The 17,431-nt window shown below is 46.5% G+C and overlaps 1 protein-coding gene across 1 annotated transcript in view; it reads right to left on the reverse strand.

Moving 5' to 3' along the window:
- Positions 1–17,431, reverse strand: part of LOC131193736 (zinc finger protein 845-like) — a 51,065-nt gene that overhangs the window by 18,998 nt on the left and 14,636 nt on the right. Inside the window, exons 4-8 of the mRNA XM_058174251.1 lie at positions 15,336–15,932; positions 14,978–15,092; positions 14,792–14,859; positions 12,837–12,966; positions 1,849–3,656 (exon numbers count right to left, since the gene is read on the reverse strand). Of these exons, the coding sequence (XP_058030234.1) occupies positions 1,849–3,656; positions 12,837–12,966; positions 14,792–14,859; positions 14,978–15,092; positions 15,336–15,749 (2,535 nt within the window). The 5' untranslated portion in view covers positions 15,750–15,932. The remainder of the gene's footprint in view (positions 1–1,848; positions 3,657–12,836; positions 12,967–14,791; positions 14,860–14,977; positions 15,093–15,335; positions 15,933–17,431) is intronic.

Raw genomic sequence — 17,431 nt, forward strand, 5'->3', positions numbered from 1 at the left:
CACTGTAAGCCGCCCTGAGTCTTCGGAGAAGGGCGGGGTATAAATGTAAACAAAAAAAAAAAAGGGGGCCATTTTTGGCCTGCAGAATGCTTCTGGCAGAAGGGGAGGTGAAAAACAGGGTGCGCAAATGCCCCAGGGGGCCAAAAACAGGCCAGTTTTTCACACACAACACCTCCAGAAGATAGAGAGAGGGATAGATAGACAAACAAGACAGGGGAGAGAGAGATAGACAGACAAACAGACAGAGACAAGAAACAGAGAGAGAAACTTCTTGATTGTAAGCTCTTTGGGGCTGAGAAGTATTGCTGCAAAACTAGTTTCCTTAAGTGGACCACTAGACTCCTGAACAGGGAAAAAACAATGTAGTAAAAAGAAAAAACAACCAAAAGAGCAACAAAAGCAAATAAAACAGTTCCAGGAGCAAAAGAAATTAAAGTTTAATTTGTGTGCATTGTTTAATGGACTGTTAAATTGGCCACACCCGCCCAGTAACATGACCACCTAGCCATGTCCACCCAGCCAGTCCAGAGGATGAATTGGCCCCGTTTAAAAAGTTTGAGGACCCCCTATGGCCTTATTGTTTTGTTTCCAAGTTATCACTTGCATTATTACATAATGGGAAGCAGGATGGAAATGCAGATTTTGACAATAGTAAAGGATTCAGGACTTCTGCATTTCTGACTGCAATTCTGCTCTAGTGGATATACTCATCAGAGGGAGTTTATTGAAATGATTGGGGAATCTCCACCACTTAAACATTGGCAGCCACACATCACTTTCAGGCCAAATGATAACCTTCATCTCCACGGATGCTCACGTTTGCTTTAAAACCTCCAACTTAGCAGAACAGCACAAAAAAGAATTGACGATTCAGAATCCGAATTGAGCTGGAAGGGAACTTGGAGCTCTTCTAGTCCAGCCCCCTGCTCAAGGAGATCCTAAACTATTTCAGACAAGTGACTATCCAGTCTCTTCTTACAAACGTCCAGAGATTGAAGCACCCACGATGTATGAAGGAAAACTCTCCTATTGGTTAATTGTCCTCACTGTAAGGAAGATTCTTGTTAATTCCAGGTTGCTTCTCTCCTGGATTAGTTCACATTCACTGTTTCTTGTCCTGCCCTCTGGTGTTTTGGAAAATAAACTGATCTCTTCTTTGTGGAAGCCTCTGAAGTCCTGGAATACTGCTATCACTCCTAATCCTTCCTTTCTCTAGACTAGACAAACCAAAACCCTGCAAGAGTTCTTCATATTTTAGTCTTCAGGACTTTAATAATTTTAGCTGCTCTTCTTTACACTTTTTCCAAAGACTAAACATCTTTTTTGTAATGTAATGTCCAAAACTGGATGCGGTATTCCAAGTGAGGTCTTACTAAGGCTTTATAAAATGGTATTAATACTTCATGTGATTTTGATTCTATGCCTCTGTTTATACAACCAAGGATTGGCTTTTTTGGCTGCTGCTACACACAGGTAACTCATATTTAGTGATCATCCATTTTGAATTCCCAAGGTTCCTCTCACTGTTTTTGAGCCAGATTTCATGTAATCTGCTTTTCCCGCCCAGGTATAAAACCTTACTTTTCTCCACATTAAATTTCACATTGTAGAAATCAATTTTGTCTCATTTGGATCAGAAAGGCACAATAGGCGTACAGATAAAAATCTATAGACGTGGTGGGTCAGAGGTTAGAATGCAGTACCAGAAGCCCACAGCCAGGAGTTCGATCCTGACCAGCTCATGGTTGATTCAGGCTTTCATCTTTTTGAGGTCAGTAAAATGAGGACCCAGATTCCTGGGGACAATATGCTGACTTTGTGAACTGCTCAGACAGTGCTGTAAAAGCTTTGTGGAGTGGTAGATAAGTCTAAAGTGGAATTGCTATTGCTATATACTTTCTCCCGAGTGTGGATCCTTTTATGAGAAGTAAGATTACCATTCTGAGCAAAGCTCTTTCCACATTCCATGCATTTATATGGCTTCTCCCCTGTGTGGATCTTTTTATGGGAACCAAGATAACTGCGTTGAGCAAAGGTCTTTCCACATTCCATGCATTCAAATGGCTTTTCCCCTGTGTGGATCATTTTATGGGAAATAAGATTACCTCTTCGAGAAAAGGTCTTTCCACATTCCATGCATTTAAATGGTTTCTCTTTTGAGTGGATCTTTGTATGGGAAGCAAGATAACTGTGTTGAGCAAAGGTCTTTCCACATTCCATGCATTTATATGGCTTCTCCCCTGTATGGATCATTTTATGGGAAATAAGATTACCTCTTTGAGGAAAGGTCTTTCCACACTCCAGGCATTTAAAGGGTTTCTCCCCTGTGTGGATCATCTTATGAGAAGTAAGAGCACTGCTCTTAGTAAACATTTTTCCACATTCCATGCATTTAAATGGTTTCTCTTCTGAGTGGATCTTTTTATGGGAAGCAAGATAACTTCGTTGAGCAAAGGTCTTCCCACACTCCATGCATTTATACGGCTTCTCCCCTGTGTGGATCATCTTATGGGAAATAAGATGACCTCTTCGAGGAAAGGTCTTTCCACATTCCATGCATTTAAATGGCTTTTCCCCTGTGTGGATCATCTTATGGGAAGCAAGATAACTGTGTTGAGCAAAGGTCTTTCCACACTCAATGCATTTATATGGTTTCTCTCCTGTGTGGATCATTTTGTGGTTTCTAAGTCCATTGCTATAAATAAAGGTCTTTCCACACTCCATGCATTTAAATGGCTTTTCCCCTGTGTGGATCATCTTATGGGAAATAAGATTATCTCTTCGAGCAAAGGTCTTTCCACACTCCATGCATTTAAATGGCTTTTCCCCTGTGTGGATCATCTTATGGGAAGCAAGATAACTGCGTTGAGCAAAGGTCTTTCCACACTCTGTGCATTTATATGGTTTCTCTCCTGTGTGGATCATTTTATGGTATCTAAGTCCATTGCTATAAATAAAGGTCTTTCCACACTCCATGCATTTAAATGGCTTTTCTCCTGTGTGGATCATTTTATGGGAAAGAAGATTACCTCTTTGGGCAAAGGTCTTTCCACACTCCATGCATTTAAATGGCTTTTCCCCTGTGTGGATCATCTTATGGGAAGCAAGATACCTGCGTTGAGCAAAGGCCTTTCCACACTCCATGCATTTATATGATTTCTCTCCTGCAGTTTGGCAGGTCTCGGCTGCATGGGCTACAGGTGATTCCGTACACCGTTGCTGCCCAGTGTGAATCCTTTCACGGAAAGTAAGTGGCCTGCTTGTTCTAAAATGTTTTCCAGATTCCAAAAATTTATAGGGCTCCTTTTTTGCGTGAATCACTTCTTGAGATATAAAGAAGTTATATCCAAGAGAATAAATGAATGTCCCATTGAAATTTTGTCCGTTGTGTCTTATAGCATCTTCTCCTTTGTTTTGGGTTAAATAGTGTTCATTTACACTTTTCCCAATATATTTTTTCCTTATTTTCTCTTGTTGGGCAAGAAAGTCTTGCATCGGAACATCAATGGAAAATGAGCTATCCTGATTCCAATTATTTGACTGGCTTCTCTCATGGCTTTCAAATTCGATTTGAATTCCAAAGTTCTCCATTTCATCTTTAGCGTTGATCACTTGGAACAGTTCAGAGAAATCTTGATTCTCCTGCCCATTGTTACCTTCAAAGGAAAACAGAAATGAAAATGATAACAAGGTTAAAGAAAAAAGTCAAACTGTAGGAAGTCAATTAATATTCTGAATTTTTCCAAAATTCCATTATGTTGCATTTTGTATACTTACAGTGGTGTGATATAAACATGATGATTTCTATATTCATGATTCATGAAAGCTTTGAAAATATCTAGAAAATATCTTTCCTTACAATTATCTCTCTCTCTCTCCCTCTCTATCTGTATGTATATGCAAATCTCACTGAGTCAGTTTTGAGTTAAGGAATAATCTTGGCTTGTAAACACTTTTCGCGCCAAGACTGGAAAGGTTGGGAGGCTCAGGAAAGGCTATTTCACTGCTCAGAAGTCTCACTGGCTTGCAAGAGCTCTTCAGCCAGATCTGGTACTGTTGTGGCCCGGCAGCGGCCAGTGAAGCTGGCAGCAGTTTCAGACAGTGAGGAGGTTGAGGAGAAACATGGACCAGTCCTGGAGTCTGGGGAAGTCTCTGATGAGGGCTCTGTGTCTGAGGAAGAGACAGGTACTTACGAGACCGCCTGCTGTTACCTTATGCCTCCCACCGACCGGTACGCTCTCACAGAGAAGGTCTCCTCAGGCTGCCGTCTGCCAAACAATGTCGGCTGGCGGCCCCCAGGAGTAGGGCCTTCTCTGTGGGAGCAGTGACGCTCTGGAATGAACTTCCCCCTGGCCTACGCCAAGTGCCTGATTTTCGGACCTTTCGCCGTGAGCTAAAAACATACTTATTTATTCAAGCTGGACTGGCATAATGGTTTTTTAACATTTTAATTGGGTTTTATTGCTGTGGGGTTTTAAATTTTTAAAATTTAAAATTTAAATTTTTAAACATTGGCCTTTTTGTAATATGTTTTATTTTAAAATTTGATTTTAATTGTATATATATTGTGTTTTATTTAGGCTGTACACCGCCCTGAGTCCTTCGGGAGAAGGGCGGTATAAAAATTTGATAAATAAAAATAAATAAATAAATAAATAAATAAATAAAGAGAGGGGGTCAGGGCTAGATGCCACTTAACAGCTGGCTTCAGAGTCAGACATCAGTGCGGCAGACAAACAGATGGAACCTGTTCCCAGTATGAAAATGTGCAGAGTTGCCAGATGAAGGGATCAGCTAGAGAACAAGGGTCGCCTTGGGAGTAAGCCACAGGTGGATGATGAATGGCCCATTCCAGAGGGAATATAAGAGGAGCGAAAGGGGAGTGGAGTTCGCAGGAGACAATTACCGTATTTTTTGGAGTATAAGATGCTCTGGACTATAAGACACATCTACCTTTTTTGGGGAGGAAAACAAGAAAAAAAAAACTGCCTGTCTCCCAGCAATTTACTTCCTTGCAGCAAACAGCCCGTTGCAGCTTCAGCACAGTCTGATTAGCACAAGCAACTGATTGTCAGTTGGATCGGCCTCCCGAAGATCACCTGTTTCAGGTTGCAGGGATTGCCATAACCTATTATTATTTATTATTATTATTATTTATTATATTTGTATACCGCCCATCTCCCGAAGGACTATTGCCGCCTCCGTGCACCCCATTTTCTGGGGGGGGGGAAGGCAGGTGGGCGGGGCTACATTTGTTGTGTAAGATGCACCCAAATTTTCTCCCTCTTTTAGGAGGAAAAAGTGAGTCTTATACTCCAAAAAATACAGTAGTTCACCTAATTGGTTTGTGACTCTCAGAGACTCCTTGCCCAGTTTTATTTATTTATTAGATTTCTAGACCGCCCTTCTTCCGAAGGACTCAGGGCGGTGTACAGCCTTATTAAAACACATAGGTACACAATAAATTTAAAATACATTTAAAATGAAATATTTAACCGGCCAATTTAAAACTAAAAACGGTCAAACGACCGATATAAAACCCTAAACTATAAAATCATAAATAGATTAATACAATCTGAATTTTGAAGATATCGGCCTGGCAGCACTCCAAGGCAGAAGGTCTGTGACTGTAAATTCTCCCTTGAAAGCCTTTGCTGAGTGTGAATGAGAGAAATTCACAGTAACTTAATAAAAAGGGTTTTTTGCTGGGATAAGGAGTCTGCTTCGTGGTTTGGGAACGCCTAGGTCAGAAAAGGTACAGACCTCAGTTAGCAGAGAACAGAGGCCTAAACTACTTTAGTGGCAGATCACGCAAGATCAGTAATGCAAGGTCTCATTCGACTGATCCCATGCTATAGTACTTTAGGCCTGAGTTTTCTACGAACTGAGGACTGCATGAGATAAAGTAGAATCCAGGTGAGAGGTCGGAGACTCGTCTTGTTGAGACTGTTTGGGATGAATTTGACCCTGTGGCTCCTGAGGACATGGACAGGTTGTTGGGGAGGTTGAATGCCACCACATGTTTACTGGACCCGTGCCCCTCCTGGCTGGTACTGGCCACGCAGAAGGTGACACGAGGCTGGCTCAGGGAGATTACTAATGCTTCGTTGTTGGAGGGGGTCTTTCCTGCTGCCTTGAAAGAGGCGGTGGTGAGACCCTTTCTCAAGAAGCCTTCCCTGGACCCAGCTGTTTTAGGTAATTATCGTCCGGTCTCCAACCGCTAGACTTGATTTTTATCTCTGGACAGTGGGTAAATGATCTGGTTTTAGGAGATATAGTGAAAGAACCGGTGTCATGGTCAGATCATTTTCTCCTTCGCCTAGACTTTCGGACCGCTGCTCCCTGCCGCAGGGAGATGGAGCCGATGCGTTGGTTCCGTCCCAGGCGCCTGATGGACCCGGAGAGGTTCCTGACGGAGCTTGGGCCGTTTCCTGAGGATCTTACCCATGGCACGACTGAAGAACTGGTTACGGCTTGGGAACGGGCCGTGGCTGGGGCTTTGGACCGTGTCGTGCCTTTGCGGCCTCTGACCCGGCGCAGATCTCAATTGGCTCCCTGGTTCTCCGAGGAGCTGAGAGAGATGAAACGCCGGCGAAGACGCCTAGAGAGTATTTGGAGGTCCAGCCGTTCCGAGGCTGATCGGACACTAGTGAGGTCTTTTACTAAGACCTACCTAGTGGCAATGAGGGAGGTGAAGCGTTCCTACGTTTCCACCCTCACTGCATCGGCAGATAACCGCCCGGCCGCCCTGTTTCGGGTGACCCGTTCCCTCCTTCAACAGGAGGGTCGGGATGACCCCCTACAGGGACGAGCTGAGGAGTTTAACGGTTATCTATACGATAAAATCGTTCAGCTTCGTGATGGCTTGGACCATGATTGCGATGATTCAGCCGAGATGGCAGAGACACGTCTTGTGGAGGTTATTTGGGATGAGTTTGATTCTGTGGCTCTCGAGGACGTGGACAGGCTGCTGGGGAGGTTGCATGCAACTACATGTTTACTGGACCCGTGTCCTTCCTGGTTAGTACTGGCTGCTCAGGAAGTGACATGAGGCTGGCTCCAGGGGATTATAAATGCTTCTTTGGTTGAAGGGGTTTTCCCCGCCGCCTTGAAAGAGGCGGTGGTGAGGCCTCTCCTGAAGAAGCCTTCCCTGGACCCAGCTATTTTGGGAAATTACCGTCCAGTCTCCAACCTTCGCTTTTTAGCGAAGGTTGTAGAGAGTGTGGTTGCATGGCAGCTTCCCCGGCACCTGGAGGAAGCTGTCTATCTAGACCCGTTCCAGTCTGGCTTCCGACCCGGTTACAGCACGGAGACGGCTTTGGTCGCGTTAGTGGATGACCTCTGGAGGGCTAGGGACAGGGTTGTTCCTCTGCCCTGGTCCTATTAGATCTCTCAGCGGCTTTTGATACCATCGACCATGGTATCCTGCTGCGCCGGTTGGAGGGATTGGGAGTGGGAGGCACCGTTTATCGGTGGTTCTCCTCCTATCTCTCCGACCGGTCGCAGACGGTGTTGACAGGGGGGCAGAGGTCGTCCTCGAGGTGCCTCACGTGTGGGGTACCTCAGGGGTTGATTCTCTCGCCTACCCTGTTCAACATCTATATGAAGCCGCTGGGTGAGGTCATCAGTGGTTTTGGGATGAGTTATCATCTGTACGCGGATGATACCCAGCTGTACTTTTCCACCCCGGACCACCCCAACGAAGTGGTCGAAGTGTTGTCCCGGTGCCTGGAAGCTGTACGGGTCTGGATGGGGAGAAACAGACTCAAGCTCAATCCCGCCAAGACGGAGTGGCTGTGGATGCCGGCACCCCAGGAGAGTCAGCTGCATCCGCAGCTGACTGTTGGGGGCGAGTTAGTGGCCCCAAAGGAGGTGGTTCGCAACTTGGGCGTCCTCCTGGATGGACGGCTGTCCTTTGATGAACATCTGGCGGCCGTCTCCAGGAGGGCCTTTTACCAAGTCCGCTTGGTCCGCCAGTTGCGTCCCTTCCTTGACCGGGATGCCTTATGCACAGTCACTCACGCTCTGGTTACGTCTCGGCTGGATTACTGCAATGCTCTCTACATGGGGCTGCCCTTGAGGTGCACCCGGAGGGTGCAGTTAGTCCAGAATGCAGCTGCGCGAGTAGTAATGGGAGCCGCTCGTGGCTCCCACGTAACACCACTGCTCCGCAGTCTGCACTGGCTTCCTGTGGTCTTTCGGGTGCGCTTCAAGATTCTGGTCACCACCTTTAAAGCGCTCCATGGCTTAGGACCCGGGTACTTACGAGACCGCCTGCTGCTACCCTATGCCTCCCACCGACCCGTACGCTCTCATAGAGAGGGTCTTCTCAGGGTGCCGTCCGCCAAACAATGTCGGCTGGCGGCCCCCAGGAGTAGGGCCTTCTCTGTGGGAGCATCGACGCTCTGGAATGAACTCCCTCCTGGTCTACATCAAGTGCCTGATCTTCGGACCTTCCGTCGTGAGCTAAAAACATATTTATTCATTCAAGCGGGACTGGCATAAATGGATTGATTTTAAATTGGGTTTTATTAGTATTTTAAATTTTAAATTCATTTTAATTCTGAGCCATTTAGTAATTTTATATTTTAAATCTGTTTTAATTGTATATATTTTGTATTTTACTCTGGCTGTACATCGCCCTGAGTCCTTCGGGAGAAGGGCGGTATAAAAATTTAATAAATAATAATAATAATAATAATAACCTTCGCTTTGTGGCGAAGGTTGTAGAGAGTGTGGTGGCACGTCAGTTACCCCAATACCTGGATGAAACTGTCTATCTAGACCCATTCCAGTCCGGCTTTCAGCCTGGATACAGTACGGAGACAGCTTTGGTCGCGTTAGTGGATGATCTCTGGAGGGCCAGGGATAGGGGTTATTCCTCTGCCCTGGTCCTATTAGACCTCTCAGCGGCTTTTGATACCATCAACCATGGTATCCTGCTGCACCGGCTGGAGAGTTTGGGAGTGGGAGTCACCGTTTATCGGTGGTTCTCCTCCTATCTCTCTGACCGGTCGCAGACAGTGTTGACAGGAGGGCAGAGGTCGGCCGCGAGGTGCCTCACTTGTGGGGTGCCTCAGGGGTCAATTCTCTTGCCTCTCCTGTTCAACATCTATATGAAGCCGTTGGGTGAGATCATCAGTGGTTTTGGGGTGAGGTATCAACTGTACGCTGATGATACGCAGCTGTACTTTTCCACCCCAGGCCACGCCAACGAAGCTATTGAGGTTCTGTCCTGGTGTCTGGAAGCCGTACGTGTCTGGATGGGAAGAAACAGGCTCAAGCTCAATCCCTCCAAGACGGAGTGGCTGTGGATGCCGGCACCCCGGTACAGTCAGCTGCAATTGCAGCTGACTGTTGGGGGCGAGTCACTGGCCCCGATGGAAAGGGTGCACAACTTGGGCGTTCTCCTGGATGGGCGGTTGTCTTTCGAAGACCATCTGACGACCATGTCCAGGAGAGCTTTTTATCAGGTTTCTCTGATTTGCCAGTTGCGCCCCTTCCTTGACCGGGATGCCCTATGCACGGTCACTCATGCTCTTGTTACCTCTCGCTTGGATTACTGCAATGCTCTCTACATGGGGCTCCCCTTGAAGAGCACCCGGAGGCTCCAGTTGATTCAGAATGCAGCTGCGCGGGTGATAGAGGGAGCCACTCGTGGCTCCCATGTGACATCACTCCTGCGCAGGCTGCACTGGCTACCTGTGGTCTTCCGGGTGCACTTCAAGGTGCTGGTTACTACCTTTAAAGCGCTCCATGGCTTAGGACCGGGTTACTTACGGGACCGCCTACTGCTACCGATTGCCTCTCACCGACCTGTGCGCTCCCACAGAGAGGGACTCCTCAGGGTGCTGTCTGCCAAACAATGTCGGCTGGCGGCCCCCAGGAGTAGGGCCTTCTCTGTGGGAGCTCCCACCCTCTGGAATGAACTTCCCCCAGGACTTCGCCAACTTCCGGACCTTCAAACCTTTCGCCGCGAGCTGAAGACATATTTATTCATCCGTGCAGGACTGGCATAGGGTTTTTAGTTTTTATCTGGTTTTAATTTTAGTGGGTTTTATTCTTTTAAAGATTTTAACTTGGGCCAAATTGAATAAGTTTTTAAAATAGTATTTTATTCTGTATTTATTATGTTTGTTCTGTTTTTATTTGGCTGTAAACCGCCCTGGGTCCTTCGGGAGAAGGGCGGTATAAAAATTTGATTAAATAAATAAATAGAATAGGATAGAATAGAATAGAATAGAATAACAGAGTTGGAAGGGACCTTCGGAAGTCTTCAATTCCAAACCCATGCTTAGGCAGGAAACCCTATACCATTTCAGAAAAAAGGTTATCCCATCTGTTCTTAAAAACTTCAAAAATCCAAAGCACACAGAATCATCCACACCATACACTGAAAGAAAGAACGCCCAGCCACAGCATCCATGTGCACAGCCATCTTTGGGTGATTCTTCTCTCCTTCATTAGTTTCTATCCATTGCTTCTTGTCCTATCCTCAAGTGACAGCAGAGCACAGCAATGGCCAAGTGCTGGTACTTTCACCACTCTTTGGTTTATAGCACTGTCCAGTGCGCGCTGGTCCTTCACTTACCTCTGCCCTTGCCCCCTCCGCCAGCACCTGCCTGCCTGGGCAGAAGCTCCGCTGCAGTGGGATGGGGCATCTGTGCAGTTGCTTCAGGCACCCGCCTCCCAGTTACAGCAGTGGCAGCAAGCTCGCAGCACTTTTTACAGTGGCGGGAAAAAGGTCTGAGGGGGAATCCTCGCTCATCTTTCACTCGACGCTTGGATTCACTGCCAACCCCCTGCCTCTTGGAGCTCCAGGCAGCGGCAGCGAGCTTAGGCAGTGGGTGAAAGGTAAGGGAGGATTCCCCCTCAGAACTTTTTCCCACCTCTGGAAAAAGTGCTGAGAGCTCACCCCTGCTGCCGTCCACTTGGAGCTCCAAGTGGTGAGGAGGGGGGGGGGCTGCAATGCCAGCGGCTTTGGGAGATGCTAGTGTCAGCGTTCCAGAAAACCTCTCCTGCAGAAAAGACTCCAAAACTGACATCTTTCAAAGTTCTTTTACTAGCATAGGTAAACTGGCACAGTTGGGTAAAAACTGAAACTGGGGATTCTGGTTCCTCCCTCAAACTCCAAAATCTCCACCATCATGACCCCTATGCCGGTCACATGTTCCAAATCTCAACGGTCCCATGTCAAGGCATCACTCCAGCCACTCTTTCTCCAGATGCGAACCCAGCCTGACCTTGACCGGCAGGAAAAATATGTTGTTATGTCTAATCATCCCTTGCACTACACCCTCCTCCCCTCCTTTCCCACAGAGGAGAATTGTGGCAGCGTATGGAAGCCTTCGCCCTAGTATGGCTTCCAAAGCTGACAGATAGCCTGGTGGGGAGGGGAGCAGCTTGGCAAGCTTTGCAGCAATGTGAAGTGCCGCCAGCAGGAGCAGAAAGGCCTTCTGGGCCGCCCCGCCACCCTTGAGGCCACCTGCCCACAAAGGCCACTTTGTACCTAGAGGAGGAGGATCTCTACCCCAGCTGCCTCCTTGGCAACGGCCCCAGTGCTTTGCGCTCCCCTGCTGAGGCCCATAGGAGTGGTGGTGAGACTGATGGCCCCGTTCCCTGCCATCCCTCCCCAGTGAGCACTGCTCACCTAGTCAATTGGGCAGACGGGCTGTGAAACTTGCAGGGCCACCCCCCTCCGCTCCCCACTGGGCTAGTGTCTCCCGAAGCCACCAGCATTGCACAGCTGAGGTGGGGCAAGCATTGGGCGGGGTGAGCAACCAGTGACAGGGGGACTGGTTCAGGGGTGTGGCCAGCTGGTCATTGCTACTGGTTCTCTGATCTATGGGAAATGGCTGCCACCGGTTCTAGCGAACTGGTGCAAAGCAGCTGAATACCACCTCTGTTGAAGATGTTGAAGAATACTGGGCTTAAAACAGCTACTTGGGTTATCCCATTGAGGACTACACGTCGAGTGTGGTTGGTTAGTCGGTTACAAATCCATCTGGTGGTGATTGGGGGCAAAAGTCTTTGAAAATGAAGAGGCCTTCCCTGTTTGCAGTCTTTTGCCCCAGATCTTGCGCTGGCCTCAGTTAGCAGAGCACAGAGGCCTTACGTACTATAATGTGAGCTCACATGAGATCTGTAGTGCAAGATTTCTCACTACTTTAGCTCTATGTTTTTTGCAAATGTACCAAAGCCGGCAAAGGAACCGATGGCTCACTACATCATCACAGGGTAAGTCTTGGCAGGATAGGATTGGAGAATAGGTAGGGTGAATGTTGCAGCGCATCTTCTGTCATTCCTAAGTGTGGATGGCCAGAGTGCTGCACCATTTGTAATTTTAGGACTGGGTCAAAAGTATTGAGGGGGTTAATCATAATTTTGAATGGTCACTAAGTGAACTGTTGTAACTGGCGGATTACCTATACCCTAGGATACACTGAATCACATTGCATGAGTGTTCTTGAATTGGGAGAATGCATTTCCATGGCCTGACCAGGAAAGTTCTTTTCTCATACAATTTTGGGAGGTTTCAGAGGACAAATGGCAACACATTCCTCTCATATGACCACCAGAGGACACATTAGGGCACACCTCATTCTTTTCGACCTCCATAGGTAAGTTTAAATAGAAATGGGAAAATACAGATAAGAAATGGCACAGAAAGAATCTAAGTAAAGAAACATTGACTCTTTCCTTCTTTGGAGTACAAGAAGGCCAAATTGGTTCCTTCTCCCTCCCAGCAAATAATATCCGATTACTGATTTTCTAATAAAAAATTAACTATAATCTCTCTTCTTGAGCTCTCTGATTGGAGACTAGAAAACTCTTACCCAGAGAGACCACGTTCCTATGGTTTTCAAGCATGACTTCCGAATGCAGCGCTTTCTGGTCAGGATCCAGCTGAGACCATTCCTCCTCAGAGAAATACACAGCCACCTCCTCGAAGGACACAAGATTCTCCTGAACACGGAAAAAAGAACAGGAGGATTTGCAATATCTGATTATATTAATCAATGATTTACACAAGAGCACAGAAGGGGAATTCCTCAAATTTGAAGACAGGACTAAATTGACAGGAATATCAGCACTCCAGAAGATAAGCTCAAAATATAAAAATATTGACAGATTGGGCCTCATCTAACAAAATAAAAATCAATGGTGAGAAATGGAAGGTGCTATATTTAGGAAAGAAATACCAAATGCACAGGCATAGAATAGGTGATACCTGGCTCAACAGTAGAAAGTGCAACAGGGATCTTGGAGTCCTAGTGGATAATCACTTAAATGTGAGTCAGCAGTATGTTACAGTTGCCAAAAAAACCCAACTCACTCATAGGCTGCATTAAGAGAGGATAGAATCAAGACCACATGAAGTGTTAGTTCCACTTAATAATGCCTTGGTAAGACAGCACTTGGCATCCAGTATTGCTATGATGTAAAAGATCTTGAGATTCTAGAAAAAGCAACCAAAATGATTAGGGTCCCGGAGGCTAAAACATATAAAGAATGGTTGCTGGAATTGGGTATGTCTAGTTTAATGAAAATAAGGACAAGGGGTAACATGATAGCAGTGTGGCAAGATCTCAGGGGCTGCCAGAAAGAGGAGGCCAACCTACTCTCCAAAGCACCTGAAGGCAGGATAAGAAGCAATGGATGGAAACTAATCAAGGAGAGAACTAATCTACAACTAAGAAGTTTTCTGACAGTGAAAACAATTAATCAATGGAATGACTTCCTTCCAGAAGTTGTGGATCCTTCAACACTAGAGGAGTTTGAGAAGAAATTGGACAGCCATTTATTTGAAATATTATAGGGCTTCCTGTCTGAGCAGCGGGCTGGACTAGGAGACCTCCAAGATCCCTACCAATTCTGTTATTCTGCTCCATTGTTCCCAAATTTCCAAAGCAAAGATATGCACTAGGTTCAATGGCTATGCTTCACATAAATCCTACGTTTAGCTGAGAAAATGGACAATTCTCAAAATTTCTTTGACTGAACAAATATTTGGGGCATGCTTTATCAAGTTTTATCACTTCTGGATCAACTGATTTATCACTCTATCATTTATTGATCTAGTAGACTGAGTCATTACCTGAATGGGAGAAAACAAAGAAGAGAAAATTGTCTATGAAGGTGGTTTCTCAGCCTTTGCAAAGCGGGAATGTTTGATCTCCTAATCCGGGCACAAATCAGAGAACTGGAAGTTATTTTGTAGCCCAAAGTACTATGATTAAATGCTCTAATTGGCCATTCTTTTTGGATTTTAAAATTCTGCTTTATTTTTTAATATGATTTGCTTATTTTTTGAATGACTGATCATGAGGAAGCCTTTTTAAAAATGGCAAAGTGGCAATGTATTTAGTTATTTTTCATTAGCCTTGCACAACTCCAAGTCAAAGAATTACCAAAAGAATGGGTGTCTAGCAGTTACTACCACTGTGATACATTTATTCCTACCTCTTGAAGCACTTTTAAAAAATTACTCCTTGTAAACTCAAAGGCGTACCCAGCAGAACCAGTTAAAGTGTGGTCTTTAAAAATATTTCCTAAACAGAATCTGAGGGTAGAAATGACAAACCATTCTGTCCCAGTAATAGTCTACAGAGGAAGTTATGCTGCTTGAGGGCAACTTGAATCTGCTATTATGCTGTCCATGTCGCACAGGATCACAAAAGTAATCCAGTCCAAGCAAGGGAGGGAAATAGAAGGAAAGCGAATTCTGCACACCCACTTCACTTCCTGAAGGAAAGGAGAATACAAATCTAATAATTTTTCCCTTTCTTACTTGATTTGGAGATTCAACTACTGTTTGAGCTCCATCGAAAAAACCAGAAAACTTCATGCTTTGTTTCTCTGTAAGGATAAAATAATTTCAAAATGCATATTTAACAAATAAGAGGTGCTATACTAAGGAAGAGAAGAAGGCAAGGCAGATGGGATCTCTCTGGGTAATCAGAGGATCTTCGATTACCTCCTGAAATGTCCTGACTTTGATCTACCCAAGGGAACTTCCTGAAAAACAGCTCCTGAGGGGGACTTGATGGATTCTTCTTTCCCTCAGGATCTCTTATTTCCACAGTGCAGCCCTTCAAAAAGAAGGAAGAAAAAAGAAGCAGAATTGATGTAAATCACACGATATAAAGTGGATTCTTATATTAGGAACACAACCTCAAAGCCCCCAAAATCCATCAGTGAGGTTGAGTGAGAAAACAATGGAACAATGTCCTACAAAAATTGGTGGGACATCGCACATATTATGAATGTCAGAGAAGGTGGGGGTGAAGTATTCACATTCTTTATTCCCTTCTGAGCACCCTAAAATGTCTCACCTGCAATTCAACCTGCTCCTTCTTCTCCTCCGTCTGGCTCAGGAGGAAGCCTTCTGCCAGGGCCACTGCCTGGGAGCTGGTCTCTGCTCCACACTCTCGCACCCAGCCCTCCATCACTGGAGGCAGAAGGAACAGGAGCTGCTCCAGAACCACCAGGTCCAGCATCTGGGCTTTGGTGTGCTTTTCTGGTCTCAGCCATCGCCTGCAAAAGTCATGGAGTCGGCTGCAAAGTCCTCGGGGACCCTCAGCCTCCCGGTATTGGATGAAATTCCAGGGCTGAACTCCTGAAGAGAGGATGGTTTCCTCCTCCAGGATCTTGTGCCCAGTCCTTGTCCAGGGCTTCCCCCGCTTCCCAGGCTGAGCAGCTGAAGGGCCTTTTCCGGTTCCCTCCTTTCCAAAAGGTTGTGTCTCCATCCTTTCTCTTTCCTGAAGAGCAATTCCAAATGGCTCCAAGGACTGTTCTGGGTCTCCAGATGCCTTTTCCTTCACAGGACCATTTCTGGTGCTGCAGGACTGATCCCTCCAAGTTATTCTGCTCTTTTTCCCCCCAAGAAATTTTGTCTTGCAAGGATTTCAAAGGCCTTCGAGTTTCTGTATCTGAGATGAAAACAAAATAAACGCCAAGAATTAGAAAGTGGAATTCAGCCTCTAAACAACCTTCACCCAACCTGCCTGGAGCTCCAAGCAGCTCATCCCAGCTCAGGACCAGGAAGGAGGCAGCTGGAGAGGCCGCCTCGCTTCTCTCCCCCTCGGGGAGACAGGATGGGGCCCTCGGGGAGCTGGTGCGAATCCTGCCTCCTCCACACCTGGCTTTTCTCCTCTCCTGCTGGGCCTCCACAAGGCCGATCTTGTGGATCTGTTTCCTAACAAACAGGAAGCAGCAGGTGAAGCTAAGCAAGATCACATCAAATACCTGTACAATTAGCACAGGGGCCCCCCAAGGCTGTGTGCTCTCCCCACTTCTCTTCTCTCTGTATACCAATGACTGCATCTCCAACGATCCATCTGTTAAACTACTGAAGTTCGCAGATGACACAACAGTGATTGGTCTCATTTGAGACAATGACAAATCCGCATATAGATGAGAGGTCGAACTACTAGCCTTGTGGTGCAACCAAAATATACTCAGCTGTACTTCTCCACCCCGGACCACCCCAATGAAGCGGTCGAAGTGCTGTCCCGGTGCCTGGAAGCTGTACGGGTCTGGATGGGGAGAAACAGACTCAAGCTCAATCCCTCCAAGACGGAGTGGCTGTGGATGCCGGCACCCCGGTACAGTCAGCTGCATCCGCAGCTGACTGTTGGGGGCGAGTTAGTGGCCCCAAAGGAGGTGGTTCGCAACTTGGGCGTCCTCCTGGATGGACGGCTGTCCTTTGATGAAGATCTGGCGGCCGTCTCCAAGAGGGCCTTTTACCAAGTTCGCTTGGTCCGCCAGTTGCGTCCCTTCCTTGACCGGGATGCCTTGTGCACAGTCACTCATGCTCTGGTTACGTCTCGGTTGGATTACTGCAACGCTCTCTACATGGGGCTGCCCTTGAGGTGCACCTGGAGGCTGCAGTTAGTCCAGAATGCAGCTGTGCGAGTAGTAATGGGAGCCGCTTGTGGCTCCCACGTAACACCGCTGCTCCGTAGTCTGCACTGGCTTCCTGTGGTCTTTCAGGTGCGCTTCAAGATTTTGGTTACCACCTTTAAAGCGCTCCATGGCTTAGGACCCGGGTACTTACGAGACCGCCTGCTGTTACCCCATGCCTCCCACCGACCCGTACGCTCTCATAGAGAGGGTCTCCTCAGGGCGCCGTCCGCCAAATAGTGTCGGCTGGCGGCCCCCAGGAGTAGGGCCTTCTCTGTGGGAGCATCGACACTCTGGAATGAACTCCCCCCTAGCCTACGTCAAGTGCCTGATCTTCGGACCTTCCGTCGTGAGCTAAAAACATATTTATTCATACAAGCGGGACTGGTATAATAGTTTGATTTTAAATTGGGGTTTTATTAATATTTTTAAATATTTTAAATTTTAATTTTAATTATCAGCCGTTTTCGTAATTTGCAATGTTTTAATTTGTTTTAACTGTATATATTTTGTATTTTATTTCTGG

This window comes from Ahaetulla prasina, chromosome 2, assembly GCF_028640845.1.
Source record: "Ahaetulla prasina isolate Xishuangbanna chromosome 2, ASM2864084v1, whole genome shotgun sequence".
NCBI lineage: Eukaryota > Metazoa > Chordata > Lepidosauria > Squamata > Colubridae > Ahaetulla > Ahaetulla prasina.